Raw genomic sequence first — 24,647 nt, 5'->3', positions numbered from 1 at the left:
GCTCAAGCCTGTAATCCCAGCACTTTGGGAGGCCGAGACGGGCGGATCACGAGGTCAGGAGATCGAGACCATCCTGGCTAACACGGTGAAACCCCGTCTCTACTAAAAAAATACAAAAAACTAGCCGGGCGAAGTGGCGGGCGCCTGTGGTCCCAGCTACTCGGGAGGCTGAGGCAGGAGAATGGCGTGAACCTGGGAGGCGGAGCTTGCAGTGAGCTGAGATCCGGCCACCGCACTCCAACCTGGGCGACAGAGCCAGACTCAGTCTCAAAAAAAAAAAAAAAAAAAAAATTAGCTGGGCATGGTGGCATGCACCTGTAGTTAGTTCCAGCTACTCGGGAGGCTTAGGTGGGAGGGTTGCTTGAGTCCTGGTGGTGGAGGTTGCAGTGAGCTCAGATGGTACTACTGCACATCAGCCTGGGCAACAGAATGACAGTGTCTCAAAAAATTAAAATTTAAAAATTTAGTTGATTTGTTTTGTGGCCACTACATGGGTCTATCCTGGAGAGTGTTCTGTGTGCTGCTGAGAAGAATGTATATTTTGAAGCTTCTGGATGAAATGTTCTGTAAATGTCTGGGTCTATTTGGTCTATAGTACAGTTAAGTCTGATGTTGCTTTGTTGATTTTCTGTCTAGATGATTTGCAATGCTGAAAATGGGTATTGAATTCTCCAGCTATTATTGTATTGGCATTTCTCTCTTTAGCTCTAATATTTGTTTTATATATCTGGGTGCTACAGTATTAGATGCATATATATTTACAATTGTTATATCCTCTTGCTGAATTGATCCCTTTATCATTATATAATGACCTTCTTTGTCTTTGTTTTTTCATGTGAAGTCTATTTTGTCTGATACAAGTATCGCTACTCCTGCGTACTTTTGGTTTCCATTTGCATGGAATATTTTTTTTTTCGTCCCTTTACTTTCTTTTCTTTTTGTGTGAGATGGAGTCTCACTGTGTCTACCAGGCTGGAGAGCAGTGGTGTGATCTCAGCTTAGTACAACCTCCGCCTCCTGGGTTCAAGCGATTCTCCTCCCTCAGCCTCCCAAGTAGCTGAGATTACAGGAGTGTGCCACCACGCCCAGCTAATTTTCGTATTTTTAGTAGAGATGGGGTTTCACCATGTTGGCCAGGCTGGTCTTGAACTCCTGACCTCAAGTGATCCTCCTACCTTGGCCTCCCAAAGTGCTGGAATGATAGGCATGAGCCACTGCACCCAGCCTTTTTGTCCTTTTACTTTCAGTCTGTATGTGTCTTTATAGGTGAAGTGAGTTTCTTATAGACAACATAGAGTTGGGTCTCATTTTAATCCATTTAGTTGGAGCACAATGGTACAGTCACTGCCTACAGTACCCTGGATGTCCCAGGCTCAAACAATCCTCCCACCTCAGCCTCCTGAGTAGCTGGGACTACAGGTGTATGCACCATGCCCAGCTAATTGTTTTATTTTATTTTACTTTAAAAAAATACTTATTTTTTTCGAGACAGAATCATGCTCTATCTCCTAGGCTCAAGTGCAACAGTCCAGTCCAGTCATGGCTCACTGCAGTCTTGACCTTCCAGGGCTCAGGTGATCCTCTCACCTCAGCCTCCTGAGTAGCTGGGACTACAGGTACCTGCCTGCCACCACACCTGGCTTTTTTATTATTATTTTTGGAGAGACGACATCTTACTATGTTGTCCAGGCCACTCTCAAACTCCTGGAATGAAGGGATCCTCCCACATTGGCCTCCCAAAGTGCTGGGATTATAGGTATGAACTATCATACTGAGCTTTATTTTATTTTTTTGTAGAGATAGGGGCCTCGTTCACTTGCCCAGGCTGGAATGCCCGGTTTTACTTTCCTGTTTTTTCATGGTGGCAGATACCATTTGTTTGCTTTCAGATATAACATTCCCTTAAACACTTCTTGTAGGGCGAGTCTAGTGGTGATGCATTCCCTTAGTTTTTACTTGTCTGGGAAACACTTTATTTCTCCTTTTCTTCTCCAGGGAGTTTTAATTTTTCCTAAACATGTGGTCACTCTCTAGAGGTGGGATACCCCACCCCATTTTTGCCTTAGATCTTCTTGTGTGTTGAATTGTGCCCCCTAGAAGGAATGTTGAAGTCCTAACCCCCAGTGCGGTGGTTGTGATCTTTTTTGGAGATAGGGTGTGATTTCTAAAAAATTATATGTGATTAGTTAAAATGAGTTCACAGTGGATTAGGGTGGGTTCACATGTAATAAGACTAATATTCTCACAAGAAATGGAAAAGAGACCCAGACGGAAGAAAGCCACGTGAAGACAGAGGTGGAAGCTGGTGTAGCTGTCAAGCCACACATACACTGTATTAGTTTCCTGTGGTTCCTGTCAAAGGAACCACAAACTGGTGAGTTAAAAAAAAAAAAAAAAAAAAAAAAATTGGGGGCGGTCGCGGTGGCTCACACCTGTAATCCCAGCACTTTGGGAGGCCGAGGCGGGCAGATCATGAGGTCAGGAGTTCGAGACCAGCCTGACCAACATGATGAACCCTGTCTCTACTAAAAATACAAAAATTAGCCGGGCGTGGTGGCACATGCCTGTAATCCCAGCTACTCAGGAGGCTGAGGCAGGAGAATTGCTTGAACCCAGAGGCATAGGTTGCAGTGAACCGAGATCGTGTCACTGCACTCCAGCCTGGGAGACAGAGCAAGACTGTCTCAGGAGGAAAGCCACTGCACTCCAGCCTGGGCGACAGAGCAAGACTCCGAGACTCCGTCTCAAAAAAAAAAAACAAAAAACAAAAAGTAGCCAGGTGTGGTAGCGAATGCTGTAATCCCAACTACTTGGATGGCTGAGGCATAAGAATCACAAGTATGAAATTACGTTGCAAGAAAGCAGTAGGCAAGTCAGCAAGAAAGGAGCTGACTGTGAGGAGACAAGGGCTTGCTGTGGATTTTATAGGATGGTGCTTGTGCTGTTTTCTGGAGAGAGCTATGTGCAGTACTGATAACGCCAAGGTTGCAGTGAGCTAATTTGCATTTTTCTATCAGCCGAGGGTCTGAAGTTAGCTGGGTGCAGCAAGATTGTGACTTATTTATGCAGGAGGATTATGTGTCCTGGACCATGAAGAAAGGCAGACTTACAGCTTATGTGCTTTCTCTTTGCTTTCCCTTGGTCCCACCAGCCTGACTCCTTTTCCCTAATTAGGACTCCACATTTAAAAATATATTGTTGATTATAATACAGTGAGTAATTGTACCTGTATTTGTCTAGTGCTCACCTTGTTCAGAATTGTTTTCCTATGCCATCTTGTTTTATGGGCACCATCCAGCAGAGGAACCAATTTTGTTGCTAGAAATTAGTGATTGATGTAGAACAAAACTTGGATTCTGCCCACATGGTTTGCCCTATCTATTCTGGGCATGGATGGATTGTCCAGGGAGTGCCATATTCTGAGGTAGGTCAACAGAAAAACAAAGGTGTGACTTCCCCTAGTTGATAATTTCTTATGTGCTGAACACCCAGGTCTGGTAAATCAGAATCTCCAGGTTTTAGCAAAAAAGCTCCTAAGATCTGCTGGGCAGTTAGAAAAAAAGAAGGAAATGAAAAAGGAAAAATGAGAAGACAAGGAAAGTTAACCCCGCACTGTCTTCTGTGGCTAGACAATCAGCAAGACAGATGGCCTTCACAATGAGCAGTGAACCATCAGCAGACCCGCCGGAAGCAGGATTCAGCCACATGCTGTTTATAGCATGGCTGCCCTGGTGTTGGTCATGGACTTGATTCTTTCTGCCAGACAACAAACCAGCCCCTCCACTGGCTAACTTAGTGAGGAGATGTGGACACCCCGGACCCGGAGGGTGGCGATCAGGTCACCCCTGCCCTGGAGAGATGTCTGTGTGGGGAAGTGCCCAGAGGAGGGAAGGTGAGCAGCTGCTGCAGGTGGCCCCTAGGCAGTGTCTGACACCACACCCTGGGGGCTTGAGGACCTTGGCTATTTCCTGTGTTCTGACTGTATTCTGAATACAAAGAGAATATTTACCTTTTTAAAATTGTTTCCAGTAATAAAAGTAGAATGCTTTTCAGCATTGTGAAGGATATAGGGAAAGGGTCATGATTCTAAGTTAATAGGGAAGTAGGGTGTGTACAGTAAATATGCTAATTAAGGGCCAGGGTGGGCTCCAGAAGAAGAAGATCAAACTAAAGAGCCATTGGTCATCAGGGAGATTGGGGCATGCAAATGCACTAGTCTTCTACCTGTTAATAGAATGGGCTAGAGCAATGGAAGTAGATTATGAGGAGGAGAGGACAGATTAACATAGGGTATAATTTTCAAACATATGACAGGAAAGCATTTTTATGATACTTTCTTGTATTTTGTGTGTATCTTATTTTTGGAATCAGAAACAAATATATAGTGATATTAGTAATTTTCAAAAACTGCATTGCAGAGAGCTCCCTTACCCCTGAGTAGGGCCGTTGGAAGTGCTGTTCTCTGCCGTCTTGGTCCGACTCCGCCTGTTGCACAGACAGGAAACTCAGCAAGGCTTAGAAGCGGGCTGGAGCCCGAGTTGACAGATTGGCTGGTGTTATAATTTTTAAAATTACTGGCTATAGGGTACAGTGGCTCATTATTTTTTGTTGAGATGGGGTTTTGCCATGTTGCCCAGGCTAGTCTTGAACTCCTGGGCTCAAGTAATCCTCTTGCTTTGGCCTCCCAAATGCTGGAATTACAGGCACGAGTCACTACACCCTGCTCTAAAATGATACTATTTTGACTGCAGTCACTACGCCCTGCTCTAAAATGATACTATTTTGACTGCAGCATCCCCCTCCACATTTCATGTTCTGATGTGAGCAAGAGAGCCTTCTCTTTCTGCCCATGTATTTATTATCCGTGTGGACTCACTAATTGCTGGTTTTCGATGGTTTTAAATCAGTTACTGTGTTTGTGCTCACATTGTCCTAGATTTGACCAGGGAGAGTTTCTCAGGCTAGCTCCTGTGACCATCACGTTTTCGAGCATTTCCTTACTTTCTGAAATAAGATGCTCAGGCTCCTCCTGTTCTTTCCTTGCCCCAGCCATCATTCAGGATCTCCAAGGAGTCCATTTTCTTTTAGCATGGAAGGTATTAAAGGGTGCTAGGCATGCCCATTGCCACAACAGTATCTTTGCTTCTTGGCCCTTTCCGTGGACAGTTAGGAAATAGATGCATGTGTACACTCGTATACATACAGAGATATGTGTGCGCACCTACATCTACACACTTACACGCATATGCACATAGGCATGCATATAGAAATCACAGTTCACATGAGTGCCTCCAGTTCCATTGCGCCTCTGCAAGTTCTGCTGTAACTCTCCATTCTGTTTGTATGTTCTTTCTTGAACAGTTAGCCAGCACCCTGGCTTCTGGCAGAATCAATACATTTACTCATTTGCTCATTCCTGTGATACATCTAAAATAGTTTTGTTGTGTTTTTTTTTTTTTTTGAGACGGAGTTTTGTTCTTGTCACCCAGGCTGGAGTGCAGTGGGCGATCTCAGCTTACTGCAACTCTGCCTTCTGGGTTCAAGTGATTCTCCTGCCTTAGCCACAGGCACCTGCCACCATGCCTGGCTAATTTTTATATTTTTAGTAGAGACAGGGTTTCACCACGTTGGTCAGGCTGGTCTTGAACTCCTGACCTCAAGTAATCCACCCACCTCGGCCTTCCAAAGTGCTGGAATTGCAGGCGTGAGCCACCACGCCGCCTAAAATAGTTTATTCTTAATGAGACTACACTTATCATAGCTACTAAAAATAATTCAGGATCACCCCTTCCAGACCACAGTGTTAACTTCAGATGAACATTCTTCTAGAGTTCTGTATATATACCTGTAGATAAATATACACAATTTTATTAAATTGTAGTCGTACTATGTATACTTTTCTGTAGCCTGACTTTCCCCCGACTAATTAACATAGCATCTTTCCCTAACATCTCATCCAGCATCTTTCTGTCCACAAGAGAAATCTATAGCGTATTTTGTAATGGCTGCAGAATTCGACCATAATTCCGTTATTGCACTTTGATTTTAAAAGGCATCAGTTTTCGCTATTATATATAAAGCTGGCATCAACATCTTTGTAACTAAATCTTAATTATTTCCTTAGGATAGAAGTGGAATTACTGGGCAAAGGGTATGTATATTTTTCTGTCTTTCTGAATGGCTGTATTTGTGCTCTGGCCAGAAGTTTTGGAGAGTGCTGGTTTTCTAGACCAGTGTTTCTCAACTGTGGGTGCACATCAGAATCATTGAGGGCACTTTTAAAAGCAGTGATACCCAGGACCAGCTCCCAGAGATTCTGGTTTCATGGATCTGGGGTGTGACCCAGGGTTTATAGTTTTTAAAAGCTCTCCAAGAGATTTTATATGCGGCCAGTTTGATAGGTGAAAGTGGTATTCCATTATTTTAATTATAATTTTCTTCTGAAATTGTTTCAGGCATTCAGATTTGGGAGAAGTAGCCCCAGAAATAAAAGCATCAGAGAGACGAACAGCTGTGGCCATTGCAGGTAAAGTTGGATGAACTGGATGTGGGCCCACTCTGGAGCTGAAGTACTTCTCCTGTCCCCTTGGGATTCTGGGTTCCAGCCTCTCCCTGGACTTGGGATTGTGCACCTCAAAAATAAATAAGCTTAAGGCTTTAATTTTTCCTTTTACAAGAAGATTCCATCTAAGGGTCTTCTAAGCATTCCTCATATATTCAAAATAGTGTTTTTTGTTTGTTTTTTTATGAGCAACACTTTATTCCAGAAAATGGAGTAAGTGTTCCCAGGATTCAGTTAAATAAGTGATTATGACACAATTTAACAGAAACACATTACCCCAATTTTAGCATAACAGCCATTGTAGGTCATAGTTAAGGTGACTGTATAGTTTATCTTCTAAAGTGGGCACTTCTGAGAGTGAAAGGGATGTAATGTTGGGAAAACAGGTATGAACTGGGATTGTAGTCTTCCTGGTTGTGATCCATACAGGCTGGTTTTTCTTTCTCTGAGGATTTGGGGGTGGGGCTGTACCACCACCCTTTGTAAATTCACCTTTAAGGTACGGTGGCCACACTCCAGATATCTAGTTCTCTTACTAACTCATTTTATTTTGTTTTATATTTTCTTTTATTATTTTATTTTATATTTTCTTTTATTTTTTGAGACCGAGTTTCGCCTTTGTTGCCCAGGCTGGAATGCAGTGGCGCGATCTCATCTCACTGCAACCTCCACCTCCTGGGTTCAAGTGATTCTCCTGCCTCAGCCTCCCAAGTAGCTGGGATTACAGGCATGTGCCACCACGCACAGCTAATTTTTTGTATTTTTAGTAGAGATGAGTTTCACCATGTTGGCCAGGCTGGTCTCGAACTCCTGACCTCAGGTGATCCGCCTGCCTCAGCCTCCCAAAGTGCCAGGATTACAGGCGTGAGCCGTTGTGCCCAGCCAGTAGCTCATTTTAGATATATCTTTCATAAATTACGTTCTTCTTAAAATGAATGTGCTAAAAAATAAACTATGTTTTAACTGCCAAAAAAAAAAAAAAAGAATGTGTTCTATTGGATATTAATAGAATTATGCAAAAACAAAAATCCACAAAAATATGCAAATAAGTTTTGGTTAATACAGTTTTATTTTAGGCTGGATACAGTGGCTCACACCTGTAATCCCAGTATTTTGGGAGGCCAAGGCAAGAGGATCACTTGAACCCAGGAGTTTGAGACCAACCTGCGCAACATAGTGAGACCCCGTCTCTATGGAAAAAATCACTATTTTATTCATTCAAACAAATATTTTTTGAGTACTTACCATGTACTAACATTGTTGTGAGCATTGGGATATTGTAGACAATAGTAAATGAAAAGGCTCAAAGCCCTTCATGGAACTTAAATTCTGGAAGGTAGGCACCATGGGGATTATTGGCCAGTTGGTCAAGGCTTATAGCAGAATTGGGATAAAGCAGTAATTGCCCAAAGCCCTTTAGTTTCTCCACGTCTAGAATTATGCTATTCAACACAGTAACCACTAGGCACATTGTTTAAAATTAAACAGAATTAAAACTTCAGCTCTTAAGTACTCTAGCTGTATTTGCTCAGCAGCCTGCATGGTGAGCGGCTGCAGTTTGGACATTGCAGATGGAGAACTTCATCTTGGGAGGTTCCCTTGGAGAGCGTTGTTCTAGACAAATGGGAAAGAAAGCATGGGGATGGGGCGAGGAGAGGGAATGGCCTTATTGGATGCTTATTGTGAGCTAGGTTGTCTTAATTACTTTTAACAATAACCTCTAAGATAGTTATCAATCCCTGTTTCGTTTGAGGAAACCAAGGCACAGAGACACTGGCTCTTCCCCAAACTTTAATATCTCTACTGAATAAACCTTCAGTGGTTATTCTTTATAGCTCTTCTTCTTCATGAGTTATGTGAGTTCCTCTTGAGCGTATGCTTAATTTTAAAGACTTAAAGCAAGGTTTTAAGCCTATAGGATTAAAAACAAGTTGTATTTAAGTATACTATACAGGCCAGGTGCAGTGGCTCATGCCTGTTATCCCAGCACTTTGGGAGGCCGAGGCAGGCAGATCACTTGAGGCCAGGAGTTTGAGACCAGCCTGACCAACGTGATGAAACCCTGTCTCTACTTAAAATACAAAAATTAGCTGGGTGGGATGGTGGGCGCCTGTAGTCTCAACTACTCAGGAGGCTGAGGCAGGAGAATCGCTTGAACCTGGGAGGTGGAGGTTACAGTGAGCCGAGATCGTACCACTGCACTCCAGCGTAGGCGTCTGTCTTAAAAAAAAAAAAAAAAGTATACTATACATTCAGAAAAGTACTCCGAATAATAGCTTTAGAAATATTCACAAACATGAACTTACCTATGCAAGCCAGAAACCAGATGGAGAAGCTGAAGAAAACCCATGCCCCCAAAGGCTCTTTCCAGTCACTTCACCTCTCGTCTGTCATTATCCGGACTTCTAAAAGGATAGGTTAGCTTTGCCTGGTTTATACTTTATGTAGTCACACTATATAATTTATTTATCTTACTCAATTCTGAAGATTCTACTTCATAGCTCATTCTGTTTTTGTCTCACTCCATCACTCAGGCCGGAGTGCAGTGGTGGCCATCGTAGCTCACTGCAGCCTTGACTTCCTGGCCTCAAGGGATTCTCCTGCCTCAGCCTCCCAAGTGGCTAGGACTACAGGTGTGAGCCACTGTACCCAACTAATTTTTTAAAAAACTTTTTGTAGAGATGAGGGTCTTGCTATTGTGCCTAGGCTGGTCTCGAATTCCTAAACTCAAGCGATCTTCCTGCGTTGTCCTCCCAAATTGCTGTGATTACGGATATGAGCCACCCCACCTGGCCTGAAAATGGTTTTAATTGCCTTACTCGGAGTTCTCCAACAATGGGCTCATAACAGTTCTTCCTGGGCTCACCATGGTGGTAGCGCCTGGCCTATCCTCTGTCCCTGTGTTCCGTGTGAGCCCAGTACTCCCAGAGTCAGAGCTTATCTCATCCTTAGGTCACTTCCCACCCAATGTGAAGTATAGTGGAGACCTTGGCTCATGGAGCTGAGCCCTCACTGGCCCCCCATGTTTGCTGTTTTGTGTCTTTGCCTAGAGCCCTGCTGCCTCCTCTTCCCCCTGCCCCACAATCTGCTGATGGCTGCAGAACATCAGGCTCTCTCCCAGCCCTAGTCAGTGATTTCCTTAGTTTGGTAACCCTCAGTCTTTGGCTACTTTGTGCATCCTTGACTTCATCCACCTGTTAAATCCACATCAGAGCTATTTCCCACCCCTAACCAAGCAAGGCCCTATTTTCTCTGGGTCTGGAGGTTAGTCCTGACTCCGGCTTAAAACTACTCTCAGAACCACCCCAACCCTATCTCTGGCATCTTTAGACTTTCCCATTCTCTTCTCTAACTATTTTCTCTCCTCATATGGCATTTTGGGTTCCTTGGAGAATTTGTTCTGATGGCTTTTCCTCACTTGAATAATGTAATCTTTGGACTGCTTGGCATTGTGGTTGATGTGTGTGGATCTTGTGCCTTCTCTGATCTTCTCATGCTTCCTGGACCCCATTTTCTTTTTCTCTCTTTCCTGCTTTTCACATGTCCATCTCCCAGAGACATCATCAAAGAAGACGGTTTGAAATGTTAGGTTTATCTACCTGATTGCATGGAAATCATGAGAAAACAGAAATCTGAAAATATCCGAATCTTGATTTATAAGCTCTTAAAAAATGTAAATTTTGGGGCCGGGTGCAGTGGCTTACGCCTGTAATCCCAGCACTTTGTGAGGCCAAGGCGGGCGGATCACGAGGCCAGGAGATCGAGACCATCCTGGCTAACACGGTGAAACCCTGTCTCTACTAAAAATACCAAAAAAAATTAGCCAGGCATAGTGGTGGGCGCCTGTAGTCCCAGCTACTAGGGAGGCTGAGGCAGGAGAATGGCATGAACCTGGGAGGCGGAGCTTGCAGTGAGCTGAGATTGCGCCACTGCACTCCAGCCTGGGTGACAGAGTGTGACTCCGTCTCAAAAATATATATATATGTGTGTGTGTGTGTGTATGTGTGTGTGTGTGTGTGTAAATTTTGAAACCTAGGTGTTACTTTTTCTTGGATCAAAGTCAAAATAGTCAAAACATGCACTGAAAAGTCTTGCTCCCTCCTTCCTAAGCCTCCTGTTCTCTCCTTTATATTGTGGACTTGCAAGCAAATCTAGAGTTTTAGGTCTTCCTTCATACATAAGTATCTGACTACCACTACATTAAACACATTCTGTAATTAAGATATTAATGTTGATGGACATTTCATGATGTTTGGAGACTTTGGGCAAATAACAGTTTACTGGTAAGTCACAACTCTTCCCCACTGTCTCTCCCCTCGCACCTCACCCTGGTGTATTTGTGCTCTGATATACATTTTAATTTTAAGTGATTACAAAAATTTCTTATGCTGGAATAAAAATAACATGATAGGAGGTGCTGAATTTTTAAATAGTCAAGGAATTTCTATCAACTTACATTTTAAATAGTTTCTAAAATCAAAGGTTAATCTGTATAAGTTTTATGGTTATTCATGTTTATTTTCCCAAAATTTAGAAAATTCTATAAAGATATATCCTAGAGCAAATCTCTGTCTTGTGTGTAGCTATTACTATCTTGTGATGTATTTTTTGCTGGCAAAACATTACATTTACATAGGAAAAACTGAAACCAATAATAGCACTAAAACATCAGCCACCGTATTGTCACTTGACATTTTTTGTTGTTGTTAGGTGTTTTTTTCTTTTTGAGACAGGGTCTTGCTCTGATGCCCAGGCTGGAATGCAGTGGTACAGCCACAGCTTACTGCAGCCTTGACCTCCCAGGCTCAAGTAATCCTCCTGCCTCAGCTGGGACCATTGGCTCATGGCATCATGCCCAGCTAATTTTTGTTTGTTTGTTTGTTTGTTTTTGAGATAGCCTCACTCTCTCGCCCAGGCTGGAGTGCAGTGGCAAGATCTCGGCTCACTGCAACCCCCGCCTCCTGGGTTCAAGCAATTCTTACGTTTCAGCCTCCCAAGTAGTTGGAATCACAAGCATGCGCCACCACGCCTTGCTAATTTTTGTATTTTTAGTAGAGACGGGATTTCGCCATGTTGGCCAGGCTGGCTGGTCTCAAACTCCTGACCTCAAGTGATCTTCCTGCCTTGGGCTCCCAAAGTGCTGGGATTACATGCCTGCCCTAATTTTTTTAAAAAAGTCTTTGTGGACCAGGGTCTTGCTTGGTTGCTCAGGCTGGTCTCAAACTCCTGGACTCAAGCACTCCTCCTGTTCAGCCTCCTAAAGTGCTGGGGTTACAGGCATGAGCACTTGAAATTTTTGACAGAAAGGTTCTAACTTGCTGATGAAACTAAATGTATATGGTTTCTTTTTTCTTCTAGATTTGGAATGGAGAGAAATGGAAGGAGATGATTGCGAGTTCCGTTATGGAGGTAGAAACTACAGGATTTGGCAACAGATTGGATTGGCTAGACGGGGAGTGGGTAAAGTGACAGATAACCAGGATTTTATATTTAGAACAATTGGGAGAAGTTGCCATCTTGGTGAGAAAGAAGGGTTCTAGGTTTAGCTTCAATTAATTTGTGTCAGCCAAGGGTACATTATTTGACACTTCATTTTCCATTGCTTTTTCCATAGATGGTACAAATGAGGCTCAGGACAATGATTTTCCAACAGGTAAGCATTTTCTCTGCCTTTTCTCTCTGTTCTATGAAAGGGGGTTATCATCTAGGCCGGCAATTCCCACACCTGACTGTATCAAATCACCTGGGGAGGCAGAGCACTCAGGTGTAGGATGCCCTACTTCATTAACCCTTTATACATTGTTGACAATATTGCTAAAAAAAAAAAACAAAAAAAAGAATGAGGCCGGGCGCGGTGGCTCAAGCCTGTAATCCCAGCACTTTGGGAGGCCGAGATGGGTGGATCACGAGGTCAGGAGATCGAGACCATCCTGGCTAACACGGTGAAACCCCTGCCTCTACTTCAAAATATAAAAACTAGCCGGGCGAGGTGGCGGCTACTAGCCTAGCCACGTGAGGCTGAGGCAAGAGAATGACGGAACTCCGGAGGCCGGAGCCAGCAGTGAGCCAAGATCCGCCACTGCACTCCAGCCTGGCTACGAGTGACTCCGGGCCAAAAAAAAAAAAAAAAAAAAAAAAAAGAATGAAAGAAACCCGGGGAAACTTGCTAACCACATAGAGTAACCAGGTCCCCCCAGCACCCAACATACTCACTGCCTGTAATAAGTTAGCATGTTTGGAAGTGCAACCCAGAGATGTTTCATTTTTTAACAAGTTCCTGAAGTGATTCTAACGTACAGTCCTGTTTGGAAACCATTTATCTGGTCCAACGCCTTCATTTGCTGGTCAGGATCCTGGGCCCAGAGCTTCTAAACAACCTGCCAAGGGCCACACACTGGGCAGGAGTGTTTTCTTTGTCTTTTCCCCATTGCCTTTTACTACCTTGCTACTTAAAAAATAAAAAGTTGTTCCATGTCTGGACAAGAAAAACAGTGTTCCTAGTTTCATTCAGGCAGAGCTAGGAAAGCTGAGTAACACCTATTCTGCCACAGTGTGATTCTTCCCATGTAGTTCTTTTGTTTTTGTAACAAGTTCATAGGTCGCCTAATGTTCTGTGGGGCAGTCCTGTGGCTGCACTGCCTGTGGAACTCTCTGAGCAGAGTGTCCAGCACTGTGAGTCCTGCTGGTTGAATGGGAGGTGGTCTTGAATCCATCACTTGACCTTCTTGGGAAACAGGCAGAGGGCTGGGTCACCCAGTGTTTCCTTTCATGTTTATCTAAACATCTAAAGCAGCATCACACACGTTTTCTCTCTTGAGAAAGGAACTGGAAAAAAGGCTGCAGGGCAGTGGAATTTGTATTTGTTTCATGCATTAACATTTAAAGTGACTCAGCGGGGTGGCTCACTCCTGTAATCCCAGCATTTTGGTAGACTGAGGCAGGCAGATCACTTGAGCCAGAGAGTTCAAGACCAGCCTGAGCAACATGGCAAAATCCCATCTCTACAAAACATACAAAAACTAGCCAAGCGTCTAGTGCACCTGTAGTCCCAGCTGCTCAGAAGCTGAGATGGGTGGATCACTTGAGCCTGGGAGGTCTAAGCTGCAGTGAGCTGTGATCACACCGCTGCATTCCAGCCTGGGTGACAGAGTGAGACACTGTCTCAGACAACAACAACAACAATTTTTTTTTTTTTTTTGAGATGGAGCCTTGCTCTGTTGCCCAGGCTGCTGGAGTGCAGTGGCGTGATCTCGGCTCACTGCAATCTCTGCCTCCCGGGTTCACGCCATTCTCCTGCCTGAGTCTCCCAAGTAGCTGGGACTACAGGCGCCTGCCACCACGCCCGGCTAATTTTTTTTGTGTTTTTAGTAGAGATGGTGTTTCACCGTGTTAGCCAAGATGGTCTCGATCTCCTGACCTCGTGATCTGCCCGCCTCGGCCTCCGAAAGTGCTGGCATTACAGGCATGAGCCACTGCGACTGGCCCACAACAACAAATTTTAAGAGAACTAATTATATGCAGCATGAACATTAGGAAGGTGCTGGGCCAAGACCTGGGATGGTGGATGGAACCTTCAGAGGTAGCAATACTATTCCAAGCATCTAGCTTATAAGATTTTATATTGTAATATTTGAGTATCTGCAAATAAGTACTCACTCACTAACAGTCTGCACTGAATATTTTAATACATTTAAAATTAAAAACTGCATTAAAGCCAGGCACCATGGCTCACACCTATAATCCCAGCACTTTGAGAGGTGGATTGCTTGAGTTTGGGTTTGAGACCAGTCTGGGCAACATGGCAAAAACCCATCTCCACAAAAAAATACAAGGATGAGCTGGGTGTGGTGGCACACACCTATAGTCCCAGCTAGTTGGGAGGCAGAGGTGGGAGGAGCTCTTGAGCCCAGGAGGTTGAGGCTACAGTGAACTGAAATCATGCCACTGTACTACAGCCTGGGTAACAGGGTAAGACCCTGTCTAAAAAAAGAGAAAGGGAAAAAAAAAAAGAAAACCTGCATTATTGATTTTTAGGTTTGCAAAATGGTTGTTTAGCTATGATTGCTGACTCTTTATGCTTAGTGATTTCTTTCTAGTTCCTTTAAAATATTCTCTTATTTGTAGAGAGAAAAACAAAACAAAACAAACAAACAAAAAAGCATTAACTAGAAAGCCAGAGAGTGATTCAGTGATTATGACTCCTGTGGGAACTTCCCAGTGACCCTGAGTCACAGAAATGACACAGTGGGGAGATGAGGCCTGCATTCAGCTTCTAGGAGTCATGTGCTGCTCACTGTAGCCAATTAATTTGGAGCTCAATGTTAGATCTTACAGGTTTCTAGAAAGACCAGAAATCTGGCTTTTGCAAGAACTCTTCCAATTGTTAAATGTAGCTTCTCTATTTCTGTTCTTTCTTTTGTTTAATGTTACATATATCTGTGGTTAGGTTGGTACCTATTATACCTTGATGTCAGGTTCCAGCCCTGCCTTGGTCTCAGGTCAGCCTTGAGCACACCCTGAGCCTCCTGTGCCTGCACTCTGCTCTCTGAAGGGGGTCATCACTCTCCCCATCCTGCTGGGCTCTCCCTCACCAGCTCTTGCCTGGCCCTTAGCTCAGAAACACAGGGTGAGCACTTATGTCTTCATTTCTTTCCACAGTGGAGAGAAGCAGGCTTCAAGAAATGCTGTCACTGTTGGGCCTAGAGATGTACCAGGTCCAGAAACTCAGCCTTCAGGACTCTCTGCAGATCAGTTTTGACAGTATGAAGAACTGGGCCCCTCAGGTTCCCAAAGACTTGCCCTGGAATTTCCTCAGGAAGCTGCAGGCCCTCAATGCTGATGCCAGGAATACCACCATGGTGCTGGACGTGCTCCCAGATGCCAGGCCTGTGGAGAAGGAGAGCCAGATGGAAGAGGAGATCATCTACTGGGACCCAGCTGACGACCTTGCTGCCGACATTTATTCCTTTTCTGAGCTGCCTACCCCTGATACGCCAGTGAACCCCTTAGACCTTCTCTGTGCCCTGCTGATCTCCTCAGACAGTTTCCTGCAACAAGAAATAGTGTTGAAAATGGCCCTCTGCCAGTTTGCACTCCCACTCGTGTTGCCTGACTCAGAGAACCACTACCATACATTTCTGCTGTGGGCCATGCGGGGCATTGTGAGGACATGGTGGTCCCAGCCCCCAAGGGGCGTGGGGAGCTTCCGGGAAGACAGCGTGGTCCTGTCCAGGGCGCCCGCCTTCGCCTTTGTGCGCATGGATGTCAGTAGCAACTCCAAGTCCCAGCTTCTCAACGCCGTCCTCAGCCCGGGCCACAGGCAGTGGGACTGCTTCTGGCATCGGGACCTCAACTTGGGCACCAATGCCCGGGAGATTTCGGATGGGTTGGTAGAAATTTCCTGGTTTTTTCCCAGCGGAAGGGAGGACTTGGACATTTTTCCAGAACCTGTGACCTTTCTGAACCTGAGAGGTGACATCGGGTCTCACTGGCTGCAGTTTAAGCTCTTGACAGAAATCTCCTCCGCTGTGTTTATATTGACTGACAATATCAGTAAGAAGGAATACAAATTGCTGTACTCCATGAAGGAGTCAACCACAAAATACTACTTCATCCTGAGTCCGTACCGTGGGAAGCGCAACACAAACCTGAGATTTCTGAATAAGTTAATTCCTGTGCTGAAAATAGACCACTCACATGTCCTGGTGAAGGTCAGCAGCACTGACAGCGACAGCTTCGTGAAGAGGATCCGGGCCATTGTTGGGAATGTGCTGCGGGCACCCTGCAGGCGGGTATCTGTGGAGGACATGGCGCACGCAGCCCGCAAGCTCGGCCTAAAGGTTGACGAGGACTGTGAGGAGTGTCAGAAAGCGAAAGACCGGATGGAGAGGATTACCAGGAAAATCAAAGACTCGGATGCCTACAGAAGGGATGAGCTGAGGCTGCAGGGGGACCCCTGGAGAAAGGCAGCCCAAGTGGAGAAGGAGTTCTGCCAGCTCCAGTGGGCCGTGGACCCCCCTGAGAAGCACAGGGCTGAGCTGAGGCGGCGGCTGCTAGAACTTCGAATGCAGCAGAACAGCCACGATCCCTCCTCAGGGGTGCAGGAGTTCATCTCGGGGATCAGCAGCCCCTCCTTGAGTGAGAAGCAGTACTTCCTGAGGTGGATGGAGTGGGGCCTGGCACGGGTGGCCCAGCCACGACTGAGACAGCCTCCGGAGACACTTCTCACCCTGAGACCAAAGCATGGGGGCGCCACAGACTTGGGGGAGCCGCTCTGGCCTGAGCCCCTGGGGGTGGAACACTTCCTGCGGGAGATGGGACAGTTTTATGAGGCCGAGAGCTGTCTTGTGGAGGCGGGGAGGCTGCCAGCAGGCCAGAGGCGTTTTGCCCACTTCCCAGGCTTGGCCTCGGAGCTGCTGCTGACAGGGCTGCCTCTGGAGCTAATCGATGGGAGCACCCTGAGCATGCCCATCCGCTGGGTCACGGGGCTCCTGAAGGAGCTGCACGTCCGACTGGAGAGACGGTCAAGGCTGGTGGTTCTGTCAGCCCTCGGGGTGCCGGGCACGGGCAAGTCCACACTCCTCAACACCATGTTTGGGCTGCGGTTTGCCACAGGGAAGAGCTGCAGTCCTCGAGGGGCCTTCATGCAGCTCATCACAGTGGCCGAGGGCTTCAGCCAGGACCTGGGCTGTGACCACATCCTGGTGATAGACTCTGGGGGCTTGATAGGTGGGGCCTTGACCTCAGCTGGGGACAGGTTTGAGCTGGAGGCTTCCTTGGCCACTCTGCTCATGGGACTGAGCAATGTCACCGTGATCAGCCTAGCTGAAACCAAGGACATTCCAGCAGCTATTCTGCATGCATTTCTGAGGTTAGAAAAAACGGGGCACATGCCCAACTACCAGTTTGTATACCAGAACCTTCATGATGTGTCTGTTCCCGGCCCCAGGCCAAGAGACAAGAGACAGCTCCTAGATCCACCTGGTGACCTGAGCAGGGCTGCAGCCCAGATGGAGAAACAGAGCGACGGCTTCCGGGCACTGGCAGGCCTGGCCTTCTGTGACCCTGAGAAGCAGCACATCTGGCACATCCCTGGCCTGTGGCACGGAGCACCTCCCATGGCCGCAGTGAGCTTGGCCTACAGTGAAGCCATATTTGAATTGAAGAGATGCCTACTCGAAAACATCAGGAACGGCCTGTCGAACCAAAACAAAAACATCCAGCAGCTCATTGAGCTGGTGAGACGGCTGTGAGTGTGCAGAGAAACCCAGTTCAGGTGTAGGAGGCTGCTGTGGGCAGCCCTGTCTGATGGGGCACCCATGTGGGCTGTGCCCTGGTGCCTGAGAATGGCCGGTGCCCAATCGACATGAGAAGACAAGCAAAAGACAGAGGGTTTGGAGTCTCCTCAACAGTGTTAAGAGAGGAAGTGACCTCACAGACCAGCTCAGAGATGTTACCAGGAATATCACAACCCCCAGGGTAGGGAGACACGCAGCAGTTTGTTCTGTCTCAGCTCCTGTCAAGGATCCCGCGGGGTGGGCCCTCTGTATAGCTGCTCTCTGTCACTGGCCCCTGGAGTGGGAGCAGTGTCCTCAGTCACTGCAGGCCCAGGCGGGCAGGTGGTCCCAGGACAGAGGTGGGGAAGTTGTCCTGAGGAAGCAGAAGTAGGCCTTGCTCCCGCCCAGCCCAAGGGCCTCCAGTGGACCAGCATTTGAGATGTGAGTGCCCGTGGTGCACAAGGCACTCCCATGGCACTGTATTTATTGACTGATCTGTGAAGGCTTCCCTGACCCCTGCCCAGGAAGAGTTCATTGGTCGCTCTGTTGTGCCCCACAGCACTTTGTTATACCTCTGCCACACACTTCACGCAGCGCGTTGTAACTCATGTGTTTACATGTCTGTCCCCCAGACTGTGAGCTCCTTGAGGGCAGGGACTGTACATTCTCCAGCTCTGTGTCCCCAGGGCCTGGCACATTATAGATGCTTAATAAATGTCTGTTGAATGAATGAATGCACAAGTGATAGTAATGGGCAGGTTCTGCCTCTCTGTGCCTTAATTCTGTTTCTCAAAGAGGAGAGCAGCATCTGTCTGAGGACTGGGTATGGTAGAGGCAGTATCTGGAAGGGTAGATAGGGCAGAGATGTGCCCTATCCTGGCACATTTTAGTAAAAAGCCATCCTGTTCTCTCTCTTTAAGGCAGGAGCCATTCTTCAGGCTGTTACTGGGGGTTAAAACTAAATACCTTCACAGTAACTCTGAGGTCTTTCCACTGTCACCCCATTTCACAGTTGAGGAAAAGGAAGCCTAGAGGAGGTAAGCCCCTGCCCCAGAGCTCACATCTGGATGGACAGAGCTAGAGCGGATAAGGGGTGGTGCTGTCACACTCAGCCCTGCACCTCTTCCTCTCACCCTCTCCAGACTCCCATAGCTTCTGGGCTTACCCCTGGGCAGCCACGTCAGTGCCAGCGCCTCCTCTGACATCCTCCCCGACCTCATCCACAGCCCACCATTCGAACCAGAGGCTTGGCCAAGAACTTGGGACTTCTGCCCTGTCACTTCTCCTGCTGGAATCCTTGCCTGCACTGGCCCCTCCCAGGGGCCAGTGTCACCTCACTGGGCCTCAGAACCCCACCCCAGCCCTTTCATCAGCTCTAGGAAGCTCTGCTTGATCCCCTGGGCCTTGCTTAGACGTTGGAGCCTCTTTCTCTTTGTGTTTCTTGACTTCAGAGAAACCAAGCCCTTTCCCAAGGGCTCCTACCATGTTTCTTGTCCTCCTTTCACCAGACACAGCAAGGGAGCCTTTAGCTCTCGGTAGCTCACCAGCCCTCTAGACTGGAATCCTTTCTTGAACAAAAGGCTTTCTGGTCCCTTTTCTGGAGATGCCTGGCAGCCTGCCTGCTGTGGGTTTCTGGATTCCCTGGATGCTCCACCTGCTGCTCCCGGGACATCCAAACTGTTGCCTCCTGCGTTCCAGGAGCCTGGTTCTCCACAAACCTGGTCTCTTGCTAATAAGTTTAGGAAAACCTTTCCCTTTTTTCATTTTCCTGCTCTGTTGCCTGGACTGGAGTGCAGTGGCACAATCTCACTGCAACCTCCACCTCCTGGGTTCCAGTGATTCTCAGCCTCCCAAGTAGCTGGGACTACAGGCGCCCACCATCACAAAATACAAATAATTTTTGTATTTCTAGTAGAGACAGGGTTTCACCACGTTGGCCAGACTGTCTCGAACTCCTGGCCTCAAGTGATCCGCCTGCCTCAGCCTCTCAAAGTACTGGGATTACAGGAGTGAGCCACCGCACCTGGCCTCCTCCCACCCTTTTTGAAGGATTGATGTTTCAAGTCTGTGAACTGTGGATGGGCCTTGCCTTTAGCCCTCCAGTCAGTGCTGCTCTTAGGATTCCAATGAACATAACACCCAGGACTTGCCTTTCATATCTGGAGCTCAAAATGCTCACCTTCAGGTCTGAGAAACCCCAGAACTTGCCATGGGGCTACTGGACAGTCATGTTCTTGGAGCCAAGGTTAGTAGAGAGAGAGCCACCCAGAAAGGTGGACAGGGCAGCAGGCTGCTCACCAGAGCATGGCCGTGTGCTCACAAGGGGTCCTGTTTGATGAAAGTGTCAAACCAAGCAAGTACTATCTTGGAGGAAATGGGCCGGAAGAGTGTTTGGGACAAGGAACCAGGCGTGTCTTTGCTTCTTCTGTGAGATGGGGTGTAGCTTGCTTCAGCACGTTGGATGTCTGGCCTGGTTTTGAACCTCAGCCTTGCTTCGTACTAATTATATGACCCTTGAGCAAAGTTACTTGGCTTCTCCAAGCCTTAGTTCCCCCTACTAGCACCTGTGTAGGAATGGAAGATGCTTACACAGTGCCTGTCCTGTGGTGGAAGAGCCAGTCTGTGCATGAGATAAGTGAGGCACCCATCTCTGTGTCTACACCATTCTGCACACCCATGAGGCTTGTGGAGAGGAAACTGCCTTCTGCATCAGCCTCAAACATTTTAACATGTCAGATCAGGATTCATCTTTTAATCAATCAATGGTACCTTAAGATAATTTGCAGCCATTTTCCTTCCTAATGGTATGTAAAACAGCATCTTCTCATTGATATTATCTTAATTTACTGAAACAGCACCGAGCAGGACTGGTGGTGGTGTGCAGTTTACACAATATAAACCTGATCTGGTAGCTGCCCCAGCTCCTCAGATGTGTTGTATTAGCCCAGTAAACGGAAAATCCTCCCAGTAAAAGGGAAAATCACTAATAAAATGATTTGGCCATAAACCTATCCTGAATTCTTCTAAGACTCCAACAAAATTTCACCAGAGTGCAGCTTTATGAGCACCGATGAGTCAGGGCTGCACAAGAGCCAAGATGACCATGGTCCTGGTCTCCTGTCATTTCGTCAACCACACCCTTGCCCTGCCACACACACATTTTGGAGGCCATGGCTTCTTCCATGCCACTGTCTGCCGCGGGGCCCCTTCTGCTTGTCTCTGGCCCTGGCTGACTGGCAGGCACATCTCTCAGAACAGCCTTTGGTGCCAGTCGCACCTCCATTCGTGCCCACCTAAGGGTTCAGGGGCCTTTCTGTGCCTTTCTTGGTCCTTAGCACATTTTCATTATCTCCTCATCTGAGCCCAATTACATCTAGATCTAGCAGTTCATCTGGGAGCCAGGGAGTGGCAGTCTCAGGGGCTGGAGCTCATGAGGCCCATCCCTCGGTCTTCTCTTTCTTGAGTCCACCCCCTCTCTATCCCAAGCACCAGTTTGGCTTCTTCAGGTTCTGACTTTTAGCCCAGGGTTCTGGTGTGGCACTGGGCATTTCTAATTGCCCACAGCTCTGATAACAGGAGAGTGGATTCCTTGGGACCCCAAAGCTGACGTCAGTAATTACAGCTGGGGACCTCACCCACCAAACCCAGCCCTTGTGCCTCAACAGAAGAACAGAGGTGGGGGAATGGAGCAGGAGCTCACAGGGAAAACGACTGAGCTGTCTTGGCAATCTGGTTTGACATGCCTCTCTGCTTTACTCATAGGGTTTCAGTTGTTTGACCTATTTCTCAGAATAGAGCTGAGAGCCTCTGGGATTTTTCCTGGTGAACGAGTTATTAGGAAAAAAAGAATCACAAGGAATAATGTAAAAAACACAGGTTTACAAAGTGTAAAGTGTCAGCAGTTCTGAGGATAAGTCAGCTGTAAAGAGAACCACCATGAGTGGAGTGATCTCGGCTCACCCTCCAGCCAACGGGAAGGGAGATGGCACCCCACCGCCCCTAGGCTGGATTCTGAAACTCTTCAGGCTCTGGAAATACAAGGGGGCTGACGGCTCCCTTTTACACAGCATCTCTCCACGGCCCAGCCAGTGCTGTATCCCCTGAGCACTCTGGGTGAGCCCATGGTCACCCAACTGGACAGATCATCTCAAAGAAGTCCTGACCTCCCAGCAGACCCCTCCTCCCTTCCTCTGCCCTTGTGACCAAGAGTGGTAGGCGTGGACTATGGCTACGTTCCTTAGAGAGCTGCCATAATCTTCCAGGAGCATCCAACAGCACTCTCCCCGAAAGGGGGCTCTGCAAATACACATTTTGAGAGTCTCCCAAATAAACGGAGTGAGTTCAGGACACTGGTTCTCAGCCCCGACTGCAAATTGAAATCATCTAAGGGGCATTTAAAAAATATGAATGCCTGCCCTTTCCCCACAGAGGTGGTGTGGAACCCAGGGGGCTCTGTCATGCAATTGGGGTTGCGAATCACTGCTTTGAGAGCATAGGAGCAACTTCTTGTTCTTGGTTATGTGCGGAACAAAGGCTCACGTCAAAGAAAAAGCAGTTTTACATCCCTGTCTCTGCATAGTCAAAGAAAAAGCAGTTTTACATCCCTGTCTCTGCATTAGGCCCCAGGAAGAGTGCAGATAGGTCTTTCATATGGGTTCATATGCTCCTGGCCTTTCCATGTCCAGGCAGTCCTTGAGGGCCAGTTGGGAGCTGTCTTCAGCAAGCCACAGAAACCCAGGCCATTCCCTGATCCTAGCATGGTGTGAACCCTCACCCCCAGGAAGTGATACTGAAAGAGCACATGCTTTGGAGCAAAAAGGCCTGCTACCATTTACTAGTTCTGTAACCCCAGGTGAGTCTGTGAGCCTCCATCTTCTGCTCTGTGAAGCCTGGAAATACTGCCTCCTTTATGGAATTAATAGGAGAAGGAAAGTGCATCAAAACAACAACAAATGGAAGTTACAGAAAAATAAAACATCCCCAGTCAGATTTTTCTGCTGATGATTTAAAACAATATAACAGTCATACTGATGTATAAAAGTCATTTTAAGTAATTTTAATCATGTAAAGACCGACATGACACCTTTCCCCCAATCACAGTATAAACAAAGCTAATAAAGGATAGATGACAAGATATTTGAACCCCAGAAATGTCTGCCACTGAAATGGCCATTGTGATGCTTGGAAAGATCTACATCGGTATGGAATTCCAGAGAGAGACCTCAGGCATAAGGGAGAATGGTTTGAATAGAGGGAAGCATAAATTTGATCATCTTATTGCCTGCTGCCTTATGGGCAAAACTTGATTCCCAACCACAGCCTTTGTGATGCGGCCCCTGCCCACCTTGGGCCCCAATAGGTGTTGTGCCATTGCCACCTTTTCCTCTGATCAGCCCAAGGAGCTTGTTTCCCTTTCTTCTTCCCCTTTCCTCTGATTAGGGTGGTGTTGCTATGAGTTCTCATAGAACCCTCAATAGCTGGCTCATCTCCCTAACGGGATATGTGGCTATCAGGGACTCCTTAAAAACAACAACAAAACCCACAATTGCTCTCTCCCTCTGCCAGGCACATCACCCTGTAATTTTCACAACCACCATTATTGTCCCCAGTTTACAGATGAGAGAAACCGAGGCTCAGGAGGTTCAGTCACTTGCCCAAATTACACAGCCAGGAAGCATTGGGTCCAGGATTTGGACTCAGGCAATTCAGATGCCAGGTCCCATGTTCCTCACCACCTTGGAGCAAATTAATGAAACTTAACAATTATAAAATTATTGAACATTATGAAAACTTTAAAAATATTGTCAGTTGAAAAGGATTTCTTAGGAAATGTTGAAAGTTCTTATATTTGCAAAGTATTATGGGTTGGAGGGCACCTCATCCTTGCTCTGTCCCTTTATTCAATATGCATAACAGTTGGGGGCCGCACTTTCTAAAAATTAATAATAAAACATTTCTGGTGAAGTGGACATGGAAGACCTTGTCCTTTTATTATGGGTTTTTTGAGAACCCACCTTCATGTAATCAGAGGAGTCTTGGTCATGGGAAATGGACTGGACTGAAGTCAAGAGATCTGTGTCTTGGTCCCTCTCTCCCTCTCCTCAGTGTGGTCATGGGCAACTCATTTCCACCGTTCTTCCATTTCCCCTTCCCATGGATCATAATCCAGTCCTCCCCCTGACAGGAAACTGCAGCATATGGAAGTACTGTACCATTAGGGGGAATGATGCAGACCCAGAACGGCCAAAATATTGGCAATTTCACATGACTCAACCAAACACAACCCATCATTTATTAAATATTCTCTTGATCCTAATAGCTCCATAAGGTAGTACTATTATTAAGGCCCATTTTATAGATAATAGAACTGAGTCTTAACTGTACAAAGATTGTTGTACATGGGCCTGACTCCAGAGCCCGTGTTTTTTCCATGATCGTGGTGACTTCTAAATTAAATATCCCGTGTTGCTATTTTTCCGTTTGACATTAATAATTACTGGCTACCAATAATAGTGGCGACGCACTGGTTTGAGCATTACAGGCCCTGCGATATTCTCATGAATTTCCTTGCCCTCCGGCCTTTTCCTCATACTTAAAATTTTCCTTCCCCAGGGGCCAATCACCAGTATGGTCACATGTGGCAAACCCATTCTTGCATAACTGCATAAGTCATCCTTGAAGAACTGGGTGACGTTTTAACCAAAACATGTTTCTTTATTCGTAGATAAAAGTCTGGAGGGCTTTTCTGTTTGTTTTTTTTTTTAACGAATATTATTTGGAGGCACAACTCAGCAGCCTAATTCATAGGA

General features: G+C 46.6%; 1 protein-coding gene across 10 annotated transcripts in view; it reads left to right on the top strand.

Moving 5' to 3' along the window:
* The window catches only part of URGCP (upregulator of cell proliferation), a 47,748-nt gene extending 29,172 nt beyond the window's left edge, over window positions 1-18,576 (top strand). The window contains exons 1-6 of one of the 10 annotated variants that reach the window (XM_017956746.3): window positions 1,742-2,374; window positions 6,125-6,151; window positions 6,456-6,526; window positions 11,921-11,971; window positions 12,177-12,215; window positions 15,221-18,576. In XM_017956746.3, the coding sequence (XP_017812235.1) occupies window positions 11,938-11,971; window positions 12,177-12,215; window positions 15,221-17,814 (2,667 nt within the window). In that variant the 5' untranslated portion in view covers window positions 1,742-2,374; window positions 6,125-6,151; window positions 6,456-6,526; window positions 11,921-11,937 and the 3' untranslated portion in view covers window positions 17,815-18,576. Of the gene's footprint in view, window positions 1-1,741; window positions 2,375-2,750; window positions 3,893-6,124; window positions 6,152-6,455; window positions 6,527-11,920; window positions 11,972-12,176; window positions 12,216-15,220 lie in introns of those variants that run through there. The other 9 variants (XM_017956745.3, XM_003896062.5, XM_009203036.4 and 6 more) reach the window with 9 other exon arrangements.
* Window positions 18,577-24,647: the final 6,071 nt, after the last annotated feature.

This window comes from Papio anubis, chromosome 4, assembly GCF_008728515.1.
Source record: "Papio anubis isolate 15944 chromosome 4, Panubis1.0, whole genome shotgun sequence".
NCBI lineage: Eukaryota > Metazoa > Chordata > Mammalia > Primates > Cercopithecidae > Papio > Papio anubis.
Note: the sequence above shows the minus strand (reverse complement) of the source record. Positions and strands in the feature narration are given on the sequence as shown.